This window comes from Fistularia commersonii, chromosome 21 (genome assembly GCF_037954325.1).
Source record: "Fistularia commersonii isolate RoL2024-O1a breed Wild chromosome 21, RoL_Fcom_v1.0, whole genome shotgun sequence".
In the NCBI taxonomy this organism is placed as follows: domain Eukaryota; kingdom Metazoa; phylum Chordata; class Actinopteri; order Syngnathiformes; family Fistulariidae; genus Fistularia; species Fistularia commersonii.
This window is the reverse complement of record NC_141304.1, coordinates 10,068,914-10,084,614: the sequence shown is the minus strand read 5'-3', so window position 1 is coordinate 10,084,614 and position 15,701 is coordinate 10,068,914. Positions and strand designations below refer to the sequence as shown.

At 42.0% G+C, this 15,701-nt stretch overlaps 1 protein-coding gene across 7 annotated transcripts in view; it reads right to left on the bottom strand.

The window, feature by feature from the left end:
• Positions 1-15,701, bottom strand: part of nfasca (neurofascin homolog (chicken) a) — a 118,116-nt gene that overhangs the window by 20,967 nt on the left and 81,448 nt on the right. For 3 of the 7 annotated variants that reach the window (XM_086168527.1, XM_086168529.1, XM_086168528.1), the window contains exons 8-26: positions 14,544-14,714; positions 14,235-14,282; positions 11,656-11,767; positions 11,065-11,249; positions 10,849-10,980; positions 10,169-10,312; positions 9,387-9,498; positions 9,119-9,285; positions 7,682-7,829; positions 7,024-7,148; positions 5,197-5,241; positions 4,066-4,167; positions 3,566-3,763; positions 3,347-3,417; positions 2,898-3,120; positions 2,669-2,784; positions 2,046-2,256; positions 1,574-1,696; positions 1,202-1,375 (exon numbers count right to left, since the gene is read on the bottom strand). In XM_086168527.1, coding sequence (XP_086024653.1) covers positions 1,202-1,375; positions 1,574-1,696; positions 2,046-2,256; positions 2,669-2,784; positions 2,898-3,120; positions 3,347-3,417; positions 3,566-3,763; positions 4,066-4,167; positions 5,197-5,241; positions 7,024-7,148; positions 7,682-7,829; positions 9,119-9,285; positions 9,387-9,498; positions 10,169-10,312; positions 10,849-10,980; positions 11,065-11,249; positions 11,656-11,767; positions 14,235-14,282; positions 14,544-14,714 — 2,607 coding nt within the window. The remainder of the gene's footprint in view (positions 1-1,201; positions 1,376-1,573; positions 1,697-2,045; positions 2,257-2,668; positions 2,785-2,897; positions 3,121-3,346; positions 3,418-3,565; positions 3,764-4,065; positions 4,168-5,196; positions 5,242-7,023; positions 7,149-7,681; positions 7,830-9,118; positions 9,286-9,386; positions 9,499-10,168; positions 10,313-10,848; positions 10,981-11,064; positions 11,250-11,655; positions 11,768-14,234; positions 14,283-14,543; positions 14,715-15,701) is intronic. The other 4 variants (XM_086168532.1, XM_086168531.1, XM_086168533.1 and 1 more) reach the window with 2 other exon arrangements.

Sequence of the window (15,701 nt, the reverse complement as noted above, 5' to 3'; positions counted from 1 at the left end):
AGTCCAAGAGATCAGAACACATCTCATATGGCACCGGACCAATATGGGAAGTTTGCTTTCCAAAAAGCCATCCAATATTACTGTACATTACTACTTAAATTCAAAGTCTGGTCTCAAAAAATATGGGATCCTGAACCTGTCAGAAAGGATCAGCTCACAGTAAAGACAAGCAAGATTCCGGCTCCCTTGATGAAAGTTGGATTTCAGGAGGACTCTGTGGATGCCTCCGCATGTTGACATGATAGAAGAAATGGAAAAAACAGGTGCCGTGCTGAAGACGCACTAAGTGAGAGGTGAGAACCTGAATAGACTGAAGCAAGGGAACAATGCTAATTTATCACTTCAGCTGTGGTCTGTGCTATTCCTTGAAGGCACTCTCCAAAAGTTGATCAGCAGCGATCACTGATATTCCTTTCTATCGGGTTTACCCATCCACCTCTTGGGCTTGCCTTGATTAAGCTAATGTAGTGTAATCCAACTTAGCATGGTAAGGATAACAATAACCTGTTAGACTGGATGTTACATTTCCACACTTATGATCTGTTAACTAAGAAATTTTAGAACTGATGAAGTGTGAGAGCAGATTGAACCTGACAATTAAAAAGAAAAAAACTAATTCTGCCTGGCGAGATAGGACCTTTTTACGAATATCAAGCACATGCCAGGTTTCAGGAGCTATTTTGTATTTAGCATAAGTGCATTTAAGTATCTCGTCTCTGACACCCAAACGAAACCACACAACAAAGATTGCAGGCAGGAACACGGCGACGAGGATTCTGTGAGATTGATTTTGTGAGGGTTTGCAAGTTGGACTGCTGCACAACTGTAATAAGGGGGTAATTACATCCAAATGTGTTTCTGGTGGAAAACTTCAGGTATAAAAGTCATGAGGAATTCAATTATTTTACTTTGTTCAATCAGGTTTCTTCATATCAGATACTTTTGTATTGGTTACTATACTGTAAAAACAGCAATATTCTAAGTCAAATGATACCATGAGCATCATGAATTTATTAGCCAGTCTAACCAAAAAGCAAGAACTATTTGTAACTGTTACATCACATATGTCTTTATTAATTTATTCATTTTTTAAGCCAAATATGTTATAAAGAATTTAGTGTGAAACCAGTCTGAGCCATGTTAAGTAAAGCTTCTAAAAGCACTTGTGCACTAAGATTAACCATCTTTCTTTAAAACTCACCCTCGTTGGCAAAGTGTGGCGACTCCCGAAGAACAGCCTCGCCTCCTCCGACCCTGGTGCGCGCTGCCAGGTAGAACCTGTAGCGAGTAGATCGATCTGGGAGGCGGAAGGTGAACTGTGTTGTGTTGGGATAGAACGTCTCCACCTGGATTCGGCCTGGCCTGGACCCATTGACTGGTCACGCAACCACACATACACACGCACACCAACACACATGCAAATGAGCACGAGTAGGAAAGAGCACACTGGATGAAAAGCTGATTTGGACACATTCGAAGTTATGATTTAGAGATTTGGGTATTTATATGGCAGCTGGTGTTACTGGCCAAACTTAGTGAGCGGTTTCAACAAGTCCAGCAAGATTGGCCTCACCTATTCGGTACTTGAGCTCATATCCGATGAGAATCCCGTTGGGCTCCAGAGGTTTATCCCACTCTAGATAGAGGGTGTCAGAGCCCCTCCGATCTATTGAGAAGATTCCGGGAGTGTCCGGTACTGTAATTTAACAAACAGATAAGGTCCAGATAATTGGATAATTTCATTAAATACTACTACTGCTAGTGGCTGCCCCATTAATTCCGATGAAAAGCTGGCAATTGATATAACTAGGTAACCAAACATTGAGGTTTAAACTCGTGAAACCTGGCCAGTGTGCTTTCTCTCTACACATTTATGTGATGAGCTCAGTGTTTTGCTAAAAGTCATGACATGGACAATTCAGTTGTAACTACTCATTCCTAGGGAAAACAAACTAAAGCATCAAAGCAAGCTAATCTTCCCAAAACCTTCATCACTTCCAGAGAAAGACATAGAGATCTGACACGTGCCGTTTTCACACCCTTACCTCCCTCCTTGGTAGTGAATTCCACAGTGTTGCTGGGTGGACCCTCGTAGCGACTGTTGGCCGCCACCATGACCATCTTGTATACTGAGAAAGGCACAAGGTCGTTGAGGATGCCGGACGGTTCTGCTACGGTGGTGTAGAAACCTTTGGTCTCGTTCACCTTCGTGAACACCAGACCTGGGACCTTACTGGATACTCGCCAGTAATACAGCTGGAGGAGAGGAAATAATTTGTGAAGGACAGGATCCAGTGTCAGGAGCTATGTGATTCAGTTTGATAGTGTCGTAATGTCAAATAAACAGGAATCTTTCATTCCTTTGTCACAGGATGAATCTCTATAGTCACTCCATCGCAACAAAAGTGTTATGCATCTTACTCTGCTCATGGCATCCACCCGATCTTGTTGATTAATCAATATGGAGCAAGGTGACAGTGACAACCAAAGACACCCAAGTACACATCTGGGTGGGTTTTTATGAAACCACCCCCCACAAAACAGTGAAACTTTGTGGAGCTGCTTCACACTTATAGAAGACTGTTCTCTGAATGCGGACACACTTCGCAACGAGAGAACATGAGCTGCTGGGAAGAGCAGACATGGGTGGAGAAGAATCGAGTCTCACTCTGTACTCCTTGAACTCGCCCTGAACAGAGGCCGGGTCCACAGGCTTCCAGTGAATGGTGGCCTTGCTTTTGTCCACCTTCGATACTCGCAGGTCAGTAGGGGCCTCAGTGGGATCTGAGGGACAGCAGTGGTTTACAATTGTTTGTGTCAGACAACTGATAAGGTGTTAAGGTAGTCAGTATCAAATAATGTAAATTAGACAAAGGCTGTGCTGTGCATCCACTCACAGTCCTCCCCAGAGTATCCGATGACCTCGTTCGACTCAGGTCCTGATCCGAAGTCATTCCTGGCCTGGATTTTAAGCTCATAGGGCATGTAGGTTGGGGTGTTTTTAACAACATGTTTGTGGCCTGCCGTGGTCACGTTACTCCACTCATCCCCGGAATCCTTCGGTCTCCACCAAACTGTGTACTGTAGGTTTGGGCCATTTCTCTCCAGGTCAAGCAGGGGCTGCCAAGGTAGCACAACAAGCAAGGCCAGTCAACCTGGGATTGTGTCTCTCTCCAGATCAGATGCAAAAGCAAATGGAAAACTGATCAGATGAGGCCCATTTGATCACCTTGATACCTTATTACTGCTTTGTACACCACTTTTTGGATTTTACTGAAAGCAATAAATTCTGTCAATTTTAATGGTTGCCCTCTATAGGTTACATGGATGTGACACTTCGTCTTACCTCCCAGGTGATCTCCATGTTGTCTTTGCTGGTACCCCAGCCTCGTAGACCCCGCGGGATCACATCAGGGGCTTAAAATCAAATGAAAACACAACAATGAATGATCAACAGATCAAACGGTTAAAGCTAAGGAATTTTTCCAAGCAAAAGAAACAAACAAATAAAAAAGACATCGTATTTACGTTCAAATCAAGATATATCAGCCTGTTTTGCCTTTACCTGCTCCGCTGGTCTGGTATCGTGGTGAGGGGAAGCTGGGTTTGCTCTCACCCACCTCGTTGACAGCAATGACTCTGAACTGATAGTTGACGAACGGAGCGAGCTGCAGGATGACAGAGTTTAGATCCCCAGGGAAGGTGGTCAGTTCCTGCCATCTGCCCGGCTCCCAGCGATCCTCCTCGAATTGGACCAAGAAGTCTGCAGAAAAAAAGGACGCCACCAAGATGTAGGACAGATATCCTCACGGAAGAACAGACGAAGGACAGATATCCTCACTGAGGATATCTGTTCTTTTTGGAGACCCAATTGCCCCAAGCCACAGATCTCTTACACAATTAAAGTTAAATCACACAATATTTGATACCACTGGACTAAACAAAATCATAATCTCCCAAAACATTGTGACATCACTCTATTAATATAGATTCATGATCAATTATTCAAATAAAAAAATGCAAAATCCTTTTTCTGCCCCTAATGATAGTGGTAAGTAAGCATACGTTTAATGGGGCTCCGGTGGTCGTTTCCTGGGATCCACGTGAGGCGAACACTGCGGGCTGCAGGGTCCGAAACATCCAGATCCACAGGGGGGTCGGGACGGTCTGTGGATGAATGGGAAATAAGTGGCATCCAGACACGGCTGAGGAACGGAAACCAACGCAGATATGCAGACGGGCATGCATAAAAACCATAATGGTTTTCTAAGATATCACTCTTGATTCTTATTGTTGCAGCTATTAACCAACGGTAAGCCCTCGGGTAGATGGAAATCCTAAGTTAAATAGTTACATCAACACAGCAGAAAGAGTGACGGTAAAAAACAGGACAATCAACGATAAATAAACAAAACTCAATATTAAAGAAAACTCAAATGAACATCCAATCTGTATCAAAGCAACATCATGCAACCAGCTTTTTGTGCATCATCTTTTAATTATACATTCGATATCTCAGCTGGGTCTCAGTTATCTGCATTCTTTGTCATTGACAAGAGCTCAGCCAATATCTTGACATGGTATTTATGGTGAATCCAGTTGCATTATTGAGCAGTACAAAAACAAGTGGAAAATGTGATTCTGTTTACATCACACATTGAGGACATTTCAGAGAACACGGGTGATGCAGAAGATATCTTATCCTGCTGTGCTCCATCGTGCTGATTCTAACATGACCTTCATTCCGGACGACTGTGCAGCTTGCAGACGCTAAAGTACTGGCATTGTATTGCCATTACTCCAAGGTAAGGGAGATACTGTCAATTTAAAGGTTTTGCCCTCAAACACCCTTCTTTTGCGCTCTCTTACACATGTACACCATTCCTGGGCTGAGAAATGAGAACCATGACCTACTTGCACAGTATAAAGTGCAAAATCTGACAGGCATTATCAAAAGGGAGATTGAAAAAAAGCCATATTGCCCTTAGTACATGTCCATATACATTATCAGTGTCGTAACCAAATCAAAATTGTTGCATAATGTTGCTTTCAAGACAATCTTCAAATAAGAACAATATAGGACGCAGGAGCAGGAAGATCAAAAATTATATGCAAAAACAGAGGCAGCTGAGAGGGGAGAAAAAAATAACCGGAAGAAAAGTCAAGGAAGAATAGTTCACTGTAGCCATGTGTTACCTGGAGGCAAGGCACTAGAGACTGAGGGGTGGAGGGAGGCTTCCTCTGTGGGGAGGGGGTGTGGGGATGGAGGGTCCAAGGAAAAGGGTTGTATCGGTTAGAGTTTAAAAATTAGGTGAGCGAGGGATCACAGAGATTAATTACACATTGGATTAAGTGCACATTACAGATTTTTATTAAACGTGAAAATGGGTTTTCCATTTCTGTTTGAGACTTTTGCGTTGATGGTGGGAAAAAAAAATGCATGAAGCTTGAGTTCTGAGGGCTGGACGCAATCCCGTCTCTTTTTCACATACGAGACTCCTAAATATTTGGAATTGTAAATTAAGATATTTCTTGATAACTTACAAAAACCTCTCCAAAAGGGGGAAACCGTTTTTTTTTTTAGCTTTAAAGCAGCGAGAGGTTAAATGGTCCCATGATCCTCGAACAGAGGGTGCTAATTTTGTATACATTCCAAAGTGTCTGAAAAATTAAATACATGTATAAAATTTAATAATATCCATCCATCCATCTTCTACCACTTATCCTGCCCTCAGGGTCGTGGGTCTCTATGCCGGCTGTCATCAGGTGAGTAGTGGGGTACACCCTGGACTGGTTGCCAGTCAATCGCAGGGCCACATACAAAGACAGCCAACATTCACTCACTCATTCAGAATTCAATTTTCCCATTTAACCTGCTGCATGTTTTTGGACTATGGGAAAAAACTGGAGAACCTGGAGGAAGCCCATCCAGACCCGGGGAGAACATGCAAACTCCACACAGAAAGGTCCCATAGTCGGAATTGAACCTGAATTATTAGCATATTGGGTCCTTATGAGTTATAATTTGGTTTCCGATTTGCAAGCCTGCCATGTAATAAATATTGTTAAATGTTTAAAATAGCACATTGAAGTGAGGTATGTGAATGATCTTTGCTCAGAGTCCCCACAGTTCCTTTTGCTGCCACTGGTAGGTGCACGAGGTCCCTGTGCAGGAGGACAGCACGTAAATAAAATACTAGTATCCTGCTGACAACTAAGAGTATCATATTGAGATACATAGAACTCAACTACATAGATAAGAGTTCATGTATTTAAGTAATATCCAACCATCATTGCAAAAGTGTCACATGTCAAATTCCATGAGAGACTCAAACTGTAGATTAATGACAATGCATTCACGCTGCTGCACATAGACAATGGTGTGGGTGGGAATTAATGCTACAATAGATGAGCATTCAGAGAGTGCAGAAACAATCAGATCTGAATCATTCAAAGTGGAAAAAAAACAAAACACATACAAGCAAAACAAACAGAAGACACTGTAGCTTCAAGAATAATCTGTATTTGTAGGTTATCTAATAGAGGTTGACAGTGCTTACACTGACAACAGGAGAATTGTATATATAACTGTAAAGGGATATCATTGTTTTCAAAAAAACAATTATTCAAAAATTGTTTATTTCATGTTAATTGTACTCATTTTACACAATGGATTTCCTATAATTATTATTGTTTTAGAAATTGAAATCATACACTAACACACACATACATACATATATACATATATATATATATATATATATGTATGTATGTATATATATATTTGCACACACACAAACACAGGCTGAATATGCCTCTGTCACACCATCCATATGTTTTGGAGAAGATGTTATGTTTACTTTTGCCTTCGGAGGTCAGTTATGTTTCATTCATTTTATATCGCAAATAGTAATATTCCTTATACCATTTAGCATCAAATATACATGGAATTGCTACTCATTACGATTGTTTGGAGCTTCTCTTTGTCCATTGTTGGGTCTTAGGTGATGTATCTGAGTGTACCTAGCACAGTAACACGGGCAGAAGAGGACTGTTGATCGATCTCATTTGTAGCAGTGCAGGTGTAACTTCCTGCATCGCCCTCATTGGCATTGAGGATTGTGATGTTGTTTTCCTCCTTCTTCAACCTGGAAAACAAAATAACATGAACGGCTCTGAAGTGACACAGATCAATAACCATGAAATCTACTATTATATTTCCAGTATAACTTTAGCTCCCAAAGCTGCATTACATGACTTATTGGACAGCCTTTAATCACTGGCATTATCGAGAATATTTGCGTCTGCTACCCCATTCATCTGTGACAAAATGTGAGGGTATTTTTAGCATCCTGAGCCATATGGGATCAGAGGAATACAAATTCATTGAAATAAAATATTGTCTTTAAACGCGATTGGCATTTTGAAACGGGTGTCCTCATGAGGACAACTTGTCATTTCACCCTCGTGATTGCTTTATTGCATCATTTAATCATTTTGGGTTTTATTTCCACTCCATCCGCCACCAAACAGCGCCGAATAATTTGACATAACTTTCACCCATTTTACATGAGTGAAATAGCAAGTATAATTGATTGCTCCACAATCAGTTAAACAAAACCATACAACTATTTGCCCTCATTACATTTTGGATTTTGAATTCCACTTCAAGCACCATTACCTCCATCCCAGATGAAAAGGCTTGTCATCCTTGGTCCACTCCACAGTGATCGGCAGACTGGGATCGGACTCGACCTTACAGCTGAGGCGAACTGTGGAGCCTCTGTTGACCGACTGGCTCTCAGGTGCCCGGACTATACGAATGGGCTCTGATGTGGAGTGAAGTGGAAGCACATAGGTACAAATGCAGTCACCTAAAATGTGTGAGTGTGCACATCACTGTGCAGCAGAAGGATATTCAGCATCCGATGGGTTGAAAAGCACATTATCAGGACAGCTTAGCTTCACAAGCATGCATTTTCAAAGTCACAACGGCCTCAAACACTGAAGGTGGATCAAACTGGTGTAATGACGTATATTCTACTTTGTTCTATATACTATACTCAAAAGCTCGTATCATGCATCATTGTCGAAGCAAGTAAACAAAATCGGTCACTGGGCAGATAACTTCAAGCATCAGGATTAAGGCTCATCTGCCCATACTGTACTTTTTGTCGGAACACTGGAAAAGAAAATTTCCTGCCACACTGGCAAACTAACCAGAACACATTATAGCCGCATTTGAATAGGAACTATTGCAATAAATTTGAAATGCTGTGAAAGTTATAAGAACAATGTAACTGTGGTGGATGAGTAGGAAGGCAGGAAGGGGGAGGGGGGGGGGGGGGCAAACTCCAAATAGCAACACCCGCTGGAGGCTCTGGATCATTAGCTTCCTGGAAAAGAGTTCTTGAGTTTGAATTTGTTGGCTTACGCCATTACTGGGATGCAAACGTAGAAGCCTTTGGGACAAAAGAATGAAGAAAACATTTCTATGAATTTTGGCACAGAATGAAACCAGCCAAGGATCCACAGTGGTCACCTGGTCAGAGAAAGTGGTTTCTGGTTAGCAGAGACTGTGGCCTGGTGCTAAATGAATCGAACACCTGACAATGGATGCTTTCAGAAAAACATTCTGGCTAAAGCCTTTGAGCTACACTGCTCTTTAATTCTGCTCTGCAACATCAACTAAACTGGTTTGCAAGTTATCTAGTTTTGTGATGTAAAATCTTCAATGGCTGACAACATGATCGAAAATGTGAAATTTGTTGTCCTATAAAAGGATGCTCCCAAAGTATATTTCATGCACAACACATCAAATGTCACGTTTTTGAATATAAAAATACAGGTGCAAAACTAACTGTTTTCATGTGAATCATCCAGCCACTTGTTGTCAGCCTATCTGACACCTATAAATGTGCTGGTGCCTCGATCATCTTTTTTTCCTTTCAGCTGTTAGCAAATCACACCTCCACCAATCTCATCAGATTTTCCTCCACTGGCTTCCCACTCTCACTACGGATGTGTTTAGATGCAGTTTAGATGTGCATGGATAGGTCCCAAAACCTGCCCACAGATTTAGTTATGAGTGCTGCAGTTCAGTGGTGTGAAGTCTGACCTTTGACCTCCAGGCGGACCTGGTTGTTCGCTGTGCCGAAGATGTTCTGGGCCACACAGGTGTAGGTGCCCTCGTCCTCCACTCTGGCACGTTTGATCTCCAAGGTGCCGTTGATATAAACACGGTACTGACCACCATCCAAGCCGCTGCCCATTCCATTCTTAAACCTTAGCACATAAAATAAGGAATGAATTACAAAAAAAAGCTCTACATGCAGTGAGGTAAACATCAGAGTGGGTTTTTTAAGGAGAGGATCGTAAAACATTACCAGCGTAACTGAGGGAAAGGGGAACCAAAGAAAGGGCAATCGAGAAAGGTCCGTTTGCTCTCAATGACCTTAATTAACTGGTTTTTGGGACCGAGCATCTTTGGAGCCATGTCTGCGGGGAGAAAGGGAAAGGGAGTGGATGAGTCCAGAATCCTGTTGCAAGAGGAGTGTGTCCTCTGATCCCCTGCGGGATCAAGCATTATCTTGTTGTGCATTTTTAGCATGCGATAGGTATTTCAGATCACAAGGTCGGAAAGAGATTTAGATGTATTACATGAACACTACCAGTTTGTAACAAAGTATTTAACTGTTAACCTGAGAGCCTAAAGATGACAGATGGAGATGTTGTTCCTTTTGCAACCAATGGCCTGAGGCAATGTGCCAACAATGCCATTGTGGAAAAGACAAAAAAAATGTTTGAAGTCCCAAAGTCTTCTCATATGCCTTATCGTCTAATTATTTCCCATTTGAAGTTACAATCCTGATGTTGATAAAACATTAGAACAACTGGGATTTTGCATGTTGTGCATTTTGCTTTCATGTTCTGCTGCAGAATGATGCCAAATTGTTACTATAGTGACATCTGTCTCTAACTTTGGCTTCCAACTCCCACTGTGACAAATGCCTACATGAGGACAAGTCACATTTATGTAAGGGAGGGGTACAGCGTGGGTGTCGAAAACTCAAAGATTGTGTTTGAGGACTCAGGGTTGCATGAGGTTGATGGATTCTTTTCAATAGTGCAATAGTAACATTAACGCTCCTCTTTCGCTGGCTCTTACCAATGATGCTGACAAAGGCATTGGCTAGCAGATAACCATGCTCGTTGGAGGCATTGCACTGGTAGACGGCAGTGCTTCCCATCTGCACTGCACGGAAGATAATTGTGTCACCCATCATCTGGCGACTGGGGTTGGGCAGCGAGCCTGGGGGCAGTGTAAAACAGACATGGAGGTGAGGAATTGTCATTGGGTTTTAAGCGTTTTTGATATCATGCGTAATAAAATAAAAAAATGCCTAATAAAATTAAGTCTCTTAAATGCTGACCTATATCTCGTGAGAGCTGTGTTCAAACACAATTCGACCAAGCGCCCCTGTTAAGTATCCAACATTGTGTCACTTTACTGAGAAGGTGCGCAGCAACTGTATTATTTGTTTGTGTATAATTGCTCTGTTTCCCGAGGCTTGACGTCAACTTAAAATCACCAAATGATCACAGTTTATTTGTTTGGAAAGGGAGAAATGATAGATCTATCTTTTGGTTTGGTATCTAATTAATTGGCAATGTTTTTTAACCAAGGAAAACAGTATTTGAATATATTGTTCAAATGACTGTCCTTTCTTCGGTTCAGACACGTTGAGAAAATAAGACACAAAGACTTGCATGTTGTTATTTGCATTTTTGTGAAGCAACCAGTAACACAGAAAGAAAGGAAGGTGGACAGGACACGTTTGTACTCACTGTCTATCGGCTGGCCATTGATCAGCCACTGGATGCTGGGTTTAGGGTTTCCATTGGCACGGCACACCAGGCGCCCGTTGTCATCTGGAGCTAGCACCAAGTTTGTTGGTTTGTCCAGCCAATAAGGAGCCGCTGTGGAATATGGGAGGCATGATGGTCTCGCTCACTGCAACTAACTCATCTAAGTGTGGGCTATAAATCCCCTATCCTCCTCACCTTTGACCCGTACAAAGATGGAGTGGCGCATGCTGCCGAGTTTGTTGTTGGCCATGCAGACATATTCCCCGGCATCCTCCTCAGACACGTTGATAATCTTCATGGTCTTGTTGAAGTTCTGGAACGTCACTTTGTGTGCTGGCAGATCTCCGCCTTTCTTAAACCACTTGACGGTCGGTGTGGGTCTATGGGGAATGCCACAGAGACAGGAAATGGTGACTGGAAATAATCAAGATGAATTTTCAAAAATGCATTCACGTTACCCCCCCCCCCCCCATCTTCATTTATATTTGTGATTTTACATATGTGTGATTTTTATTGAGACACATACTCAAAATTAGGAATGTATTGGCCCTCAACTATGCTTAACCCACTGCTATTCAGTCAGTCATTAAAGCTACTATATGAAATCATTTGTATATTCGAGTAAAACAGTGTATTCGGTTAAAGACGATATTTATTGTGTTTACTTGAGTCAAAGCTATAAGGAGTGGAGTGGGTTTTGTTTGTTTATATGATTATCACTATGTTAATGCAAAATATTGTACTAAACTTGTGTGTGCGTCGATGTGTGCATGTGTGTTATCTCACAGTCCGGCAGGGATACACTCCAATAGAAGTTGCTCGTCTCGCAGCACCATTTTGGAGCTCTCCGTCCCGGGCGGTGAAAGTAAGCTCGGAGAGGTTTCAGCCACTTTACGGCCTGGATATGAGGGGAGAGGGAGTGTTTAGCACAAACACGGCCTTAAACCAAGAGTACTACGTTTGTTAAATGCTCTCTCTTGGAAAAGCCACATAAATAAAACACTATCATTCTGATTGCTTCCTTATGGACGTGTTCCATCTCCGCCAGGCATTGGCTCGCATTGCATCTCTTGTTGAGGACAAAGCAACCAGTATGGGGTCAAACCCCCTCTGGCTTCTCTCATAGGAAGACATTAAGAGATTCAAAATGACCACAGGGCTATTGATCCCACTTTATGTTTTCCATGGAACAGAGATTACCATTAAAAGATTAAATAGAGCAGCAGATAAAAACCTGCCAATTTTTCCCATGATGAGATTTGAACAACATCAAGATAAAGTGTATTTGAAGTTCTGTTGTTGAAACATTCAGACCTCAAACCTTCCTGCGAGGGCTTGGCTGGAGAATTAAGCAGAAGTTGCATCATGCAAGCGTCTGCCTCGCCAAAGCCTTCAGATGAGAACCTTTGTGTTCCCGGACACTGGCTTCTGGCACATAAAGCCAGAGGAGGAAGTGATCGATACGAAATCTATAAATAGACTCGCACTGAGTCCTCAGTAAATCATATATTACTGATCAGCCGAGCTTCTGTTGGCCTGAAACAATGAATCATAAGGTCTTAATAAATCTTAATTTCCTTCAGGAATGGCGGGATGTGCAAAAACAACAAATTGCCATCTTGGTTTTGTTGTCTTTAAAAAACAGAGACCAGAGATTGTGACCCTATTGAGCTTCAGAGATTATAAAAGGGATACAAAATTCCTAACTCGCAGCATAAGTTAAAGCAAATAAGTACAAATGACTCTCACACTGCACTTTTCCAGTCTGCTAAAATCCAAAAACAAATCCAGTCTGATGGGAGGTGTGTTGATTACATCAATAAGCTTTCATGATGCAAATATGAGGATTAAAGCATGTTAGCAGTTCGCTTTTCCAGTGACTATTAAGCTTGCCGGGGTGGGAAGGGGGGGTGAGGGGAAGAAAGCTTAAAGGGAAAACGCTCATGTTCACGATTGATAAAGTCAGTAAATGACGACTCGTGGAAAAACGCAGGCTTCCCAGGATGCTCTTCCGTCATAGAATGCCTTTCCACCCAATTATTTTTCGCGTGTGCCGGGAGATTAGCATGCGTACTGTCACGCGGCATTGTCAATGTGATTCAAAGTAAAAGCCTTGCTGGTTTCCACATGTAATTGAATGCTGAGGCCCAGGCACGAATCCAGACTGAACGTTCATCATGTGACCTAATCCCCCGCGAACTCTCCTGGAGGCTTGTCCATGTCTTTCGTCCCTCGGGGGGCCTCAGAGCCTCCAGCCTGCACTGTCCCATGGAGCGTCTTCCCTCTGAGGGACGTTTCCCCTGCTGACCCCCAGGGGATTGGACAACTCTCAGCTGATGCCACTGGCACATATGCTGCCACTTTGCTGCCCCCCAGCTATGAGTTTCCTCAATAGCTGTGAGACCAATGAATATTGATTGAATTCACTTGCATGAAGGTGGACTCTGGGTTAATTATTGATTATGCATGATCACATGATAAAGTGAATTTATATTTGTGCCACAGATGGTTGCGTTGGTTACTCTTTTGATAGATGTCAAACCCAGTAAGTGTCATTTACACGCAGTCTGATACATTCTATGTTTATTAAATAGTTAATTAGCATTGCATGAGGATATTACAGCCAATTACCATCTGCAGCCTAATAACTAAGGGAAGATACAAAGAGAAGATATAGTTAGGAGATAATGCCCACCGGACAATTCTGATTTAATTTGTTATACTGGTTGAATGCTAAGTCATACTTCAAATTATCAGGAGGTCACATATCCTGAGAAATTTTGAACATCAAGTAAAGTTGCCTTCTTTAAAATTAACTGCGGCCATAAATCTTGTTAAACTGTTCATGAAAAAAATGAAAAAATTTGGGGGGTTTTAAATGGGCGATGGCTAGATGGCAAAGCTCAGCACTGAGCCAAAGTATAAAAACCCACATACAGCACCTGCCGAGTCATCACATTTGGGTTTTGTGCCAAATACAGGAGCTATCACCAGTCAAGCCTGATACAGGTACATTGGTCACTAACTTGACTAGATGGTGAAATAAATACCGCTGCATACAAACGGTCCTTTACCCCAGTTTGTATAAAAGGGGCAGAAATGAAGGAAAAAGATGGTATTATTGGAGTTTGGTCGTTTAGTTTAATATCCCCCTCCGTCAAGGTTTCCTATAGTCTATCATCTTAAAGTTGTCATGTTCCGGACAAAAAACATTTTTATACATGAGGTCAACACACTTTAGACCAGTTAGAGGGTTAGGTTTCTGTCAAGGGTCAATCGGAGCTCAGTGGAAGGGCAACCAAGTTAGTGTGCTAGCCGTGTTACAGTCGACAGAAGCGGAGCTGTCCAGACTTTACGTGACTCACCACCGTATGGGTCACTGGCATTGTAAGATGTGTCATTATGGGGCTCATCTGAAAACACACATACACAAACACTGGAACATGAGTCTGCTCACAGATACACAGGATGTTGCATGCACTGATGGATGGTGATGATAGCTGAAAGGAAGGATTTAAGTCAAATCATATAAGCAGCATCAAACATCTGTGAATGAGGTCACTTCTCTGGCATATCCTGACTATGTCTGAGTGGGTAAAGGACATATGGATAAAATTATGATAGAAACAGACCATAGAGTGTGTGTGTGTGTCGTGTGCGTATTTTCTACTTACTTGCTGTGACTTTGAGAGTAAACGGGTTCTTCTGCTGGATAGTGTGCGTGAAGAGAAAGCGAGCGTTGCAGCTGTAGTCATTCTGGGAGTCCCCGGCCAAAACATTGGAGAAGTAAAGGTCTCCGTTCAAACCCATCGACACTCTCTTATCCTGAGAGATCGGAGTCATCACTGGCAAAAGCAGACAAGACACAAAGACGCGCGTTCAGACCACTTTATTGCTCGTTGCCAGTTACATCCCCATGTTATAGTGGTATCCAGAACCGCTGCCTTTGCAACTCTACACCTGATTCCACAAACTCCACTTCATGCTGACTGACCAAAACTAACTAACCAATTTTTCCCAGCAAGAATCTTTTGGCTGCAACTTCGACAGAGCTCATTTGTTTTGGAACAAAAACTCAAAAAAAAGACACCATTACAATTGTCTTTAAGAAAAAAAATATAATTTTTCCTCATTCTCAATGTTCAAAGCTATATCTTATTCTCACACACACACACACACACACACACACACACACACACACACACACACACACACACACACACACACACACACACAGCCTAAAACATAATCTAAATCTACTAAAAATCTATTAACAATTATTTCTCAAAACACATCCATGATCATTTCAAATTACATTTTGCTTCTCTTTATTTTTAAAACTTTCATTAAAATAATGAAGTGAACCAAAATGGCCTACTTACTATATAGAACAAATACTGTGCATTTCTGACATGCAGACTGTAGAATGTGGTGAAGTTGAAGGTTTCATATGTAACAAAGCTGCTGATAGCATGAATGTGTCTTCATAAAGTTGCTCAAGGCAATTCTCCCACACGGATATGCAGACACACTGTCACACACACTGTGATTGACTGACATGAGCTGTGTGGTCACAGAGACGGCGCCTCGGGACCAATCAGCAGCCGGTCCAGCAGTCCCAATTAGGCATCACCATGTTACACTTTCTCTGCAACACAGCCGTCTGATGCTTTCTGCTGTGTTGATGTGAATCCATACTTGGGCTTTTTTATTTTTCAAATCATGTTTTTTTTTGTATGATTTGTTGTTTTAAATATATCACGTTCAAACATTAATTATTGATCAACTTCCCTTTTTCCCATGTGTTTAGGTAAGGTAATGACGTGGATCTT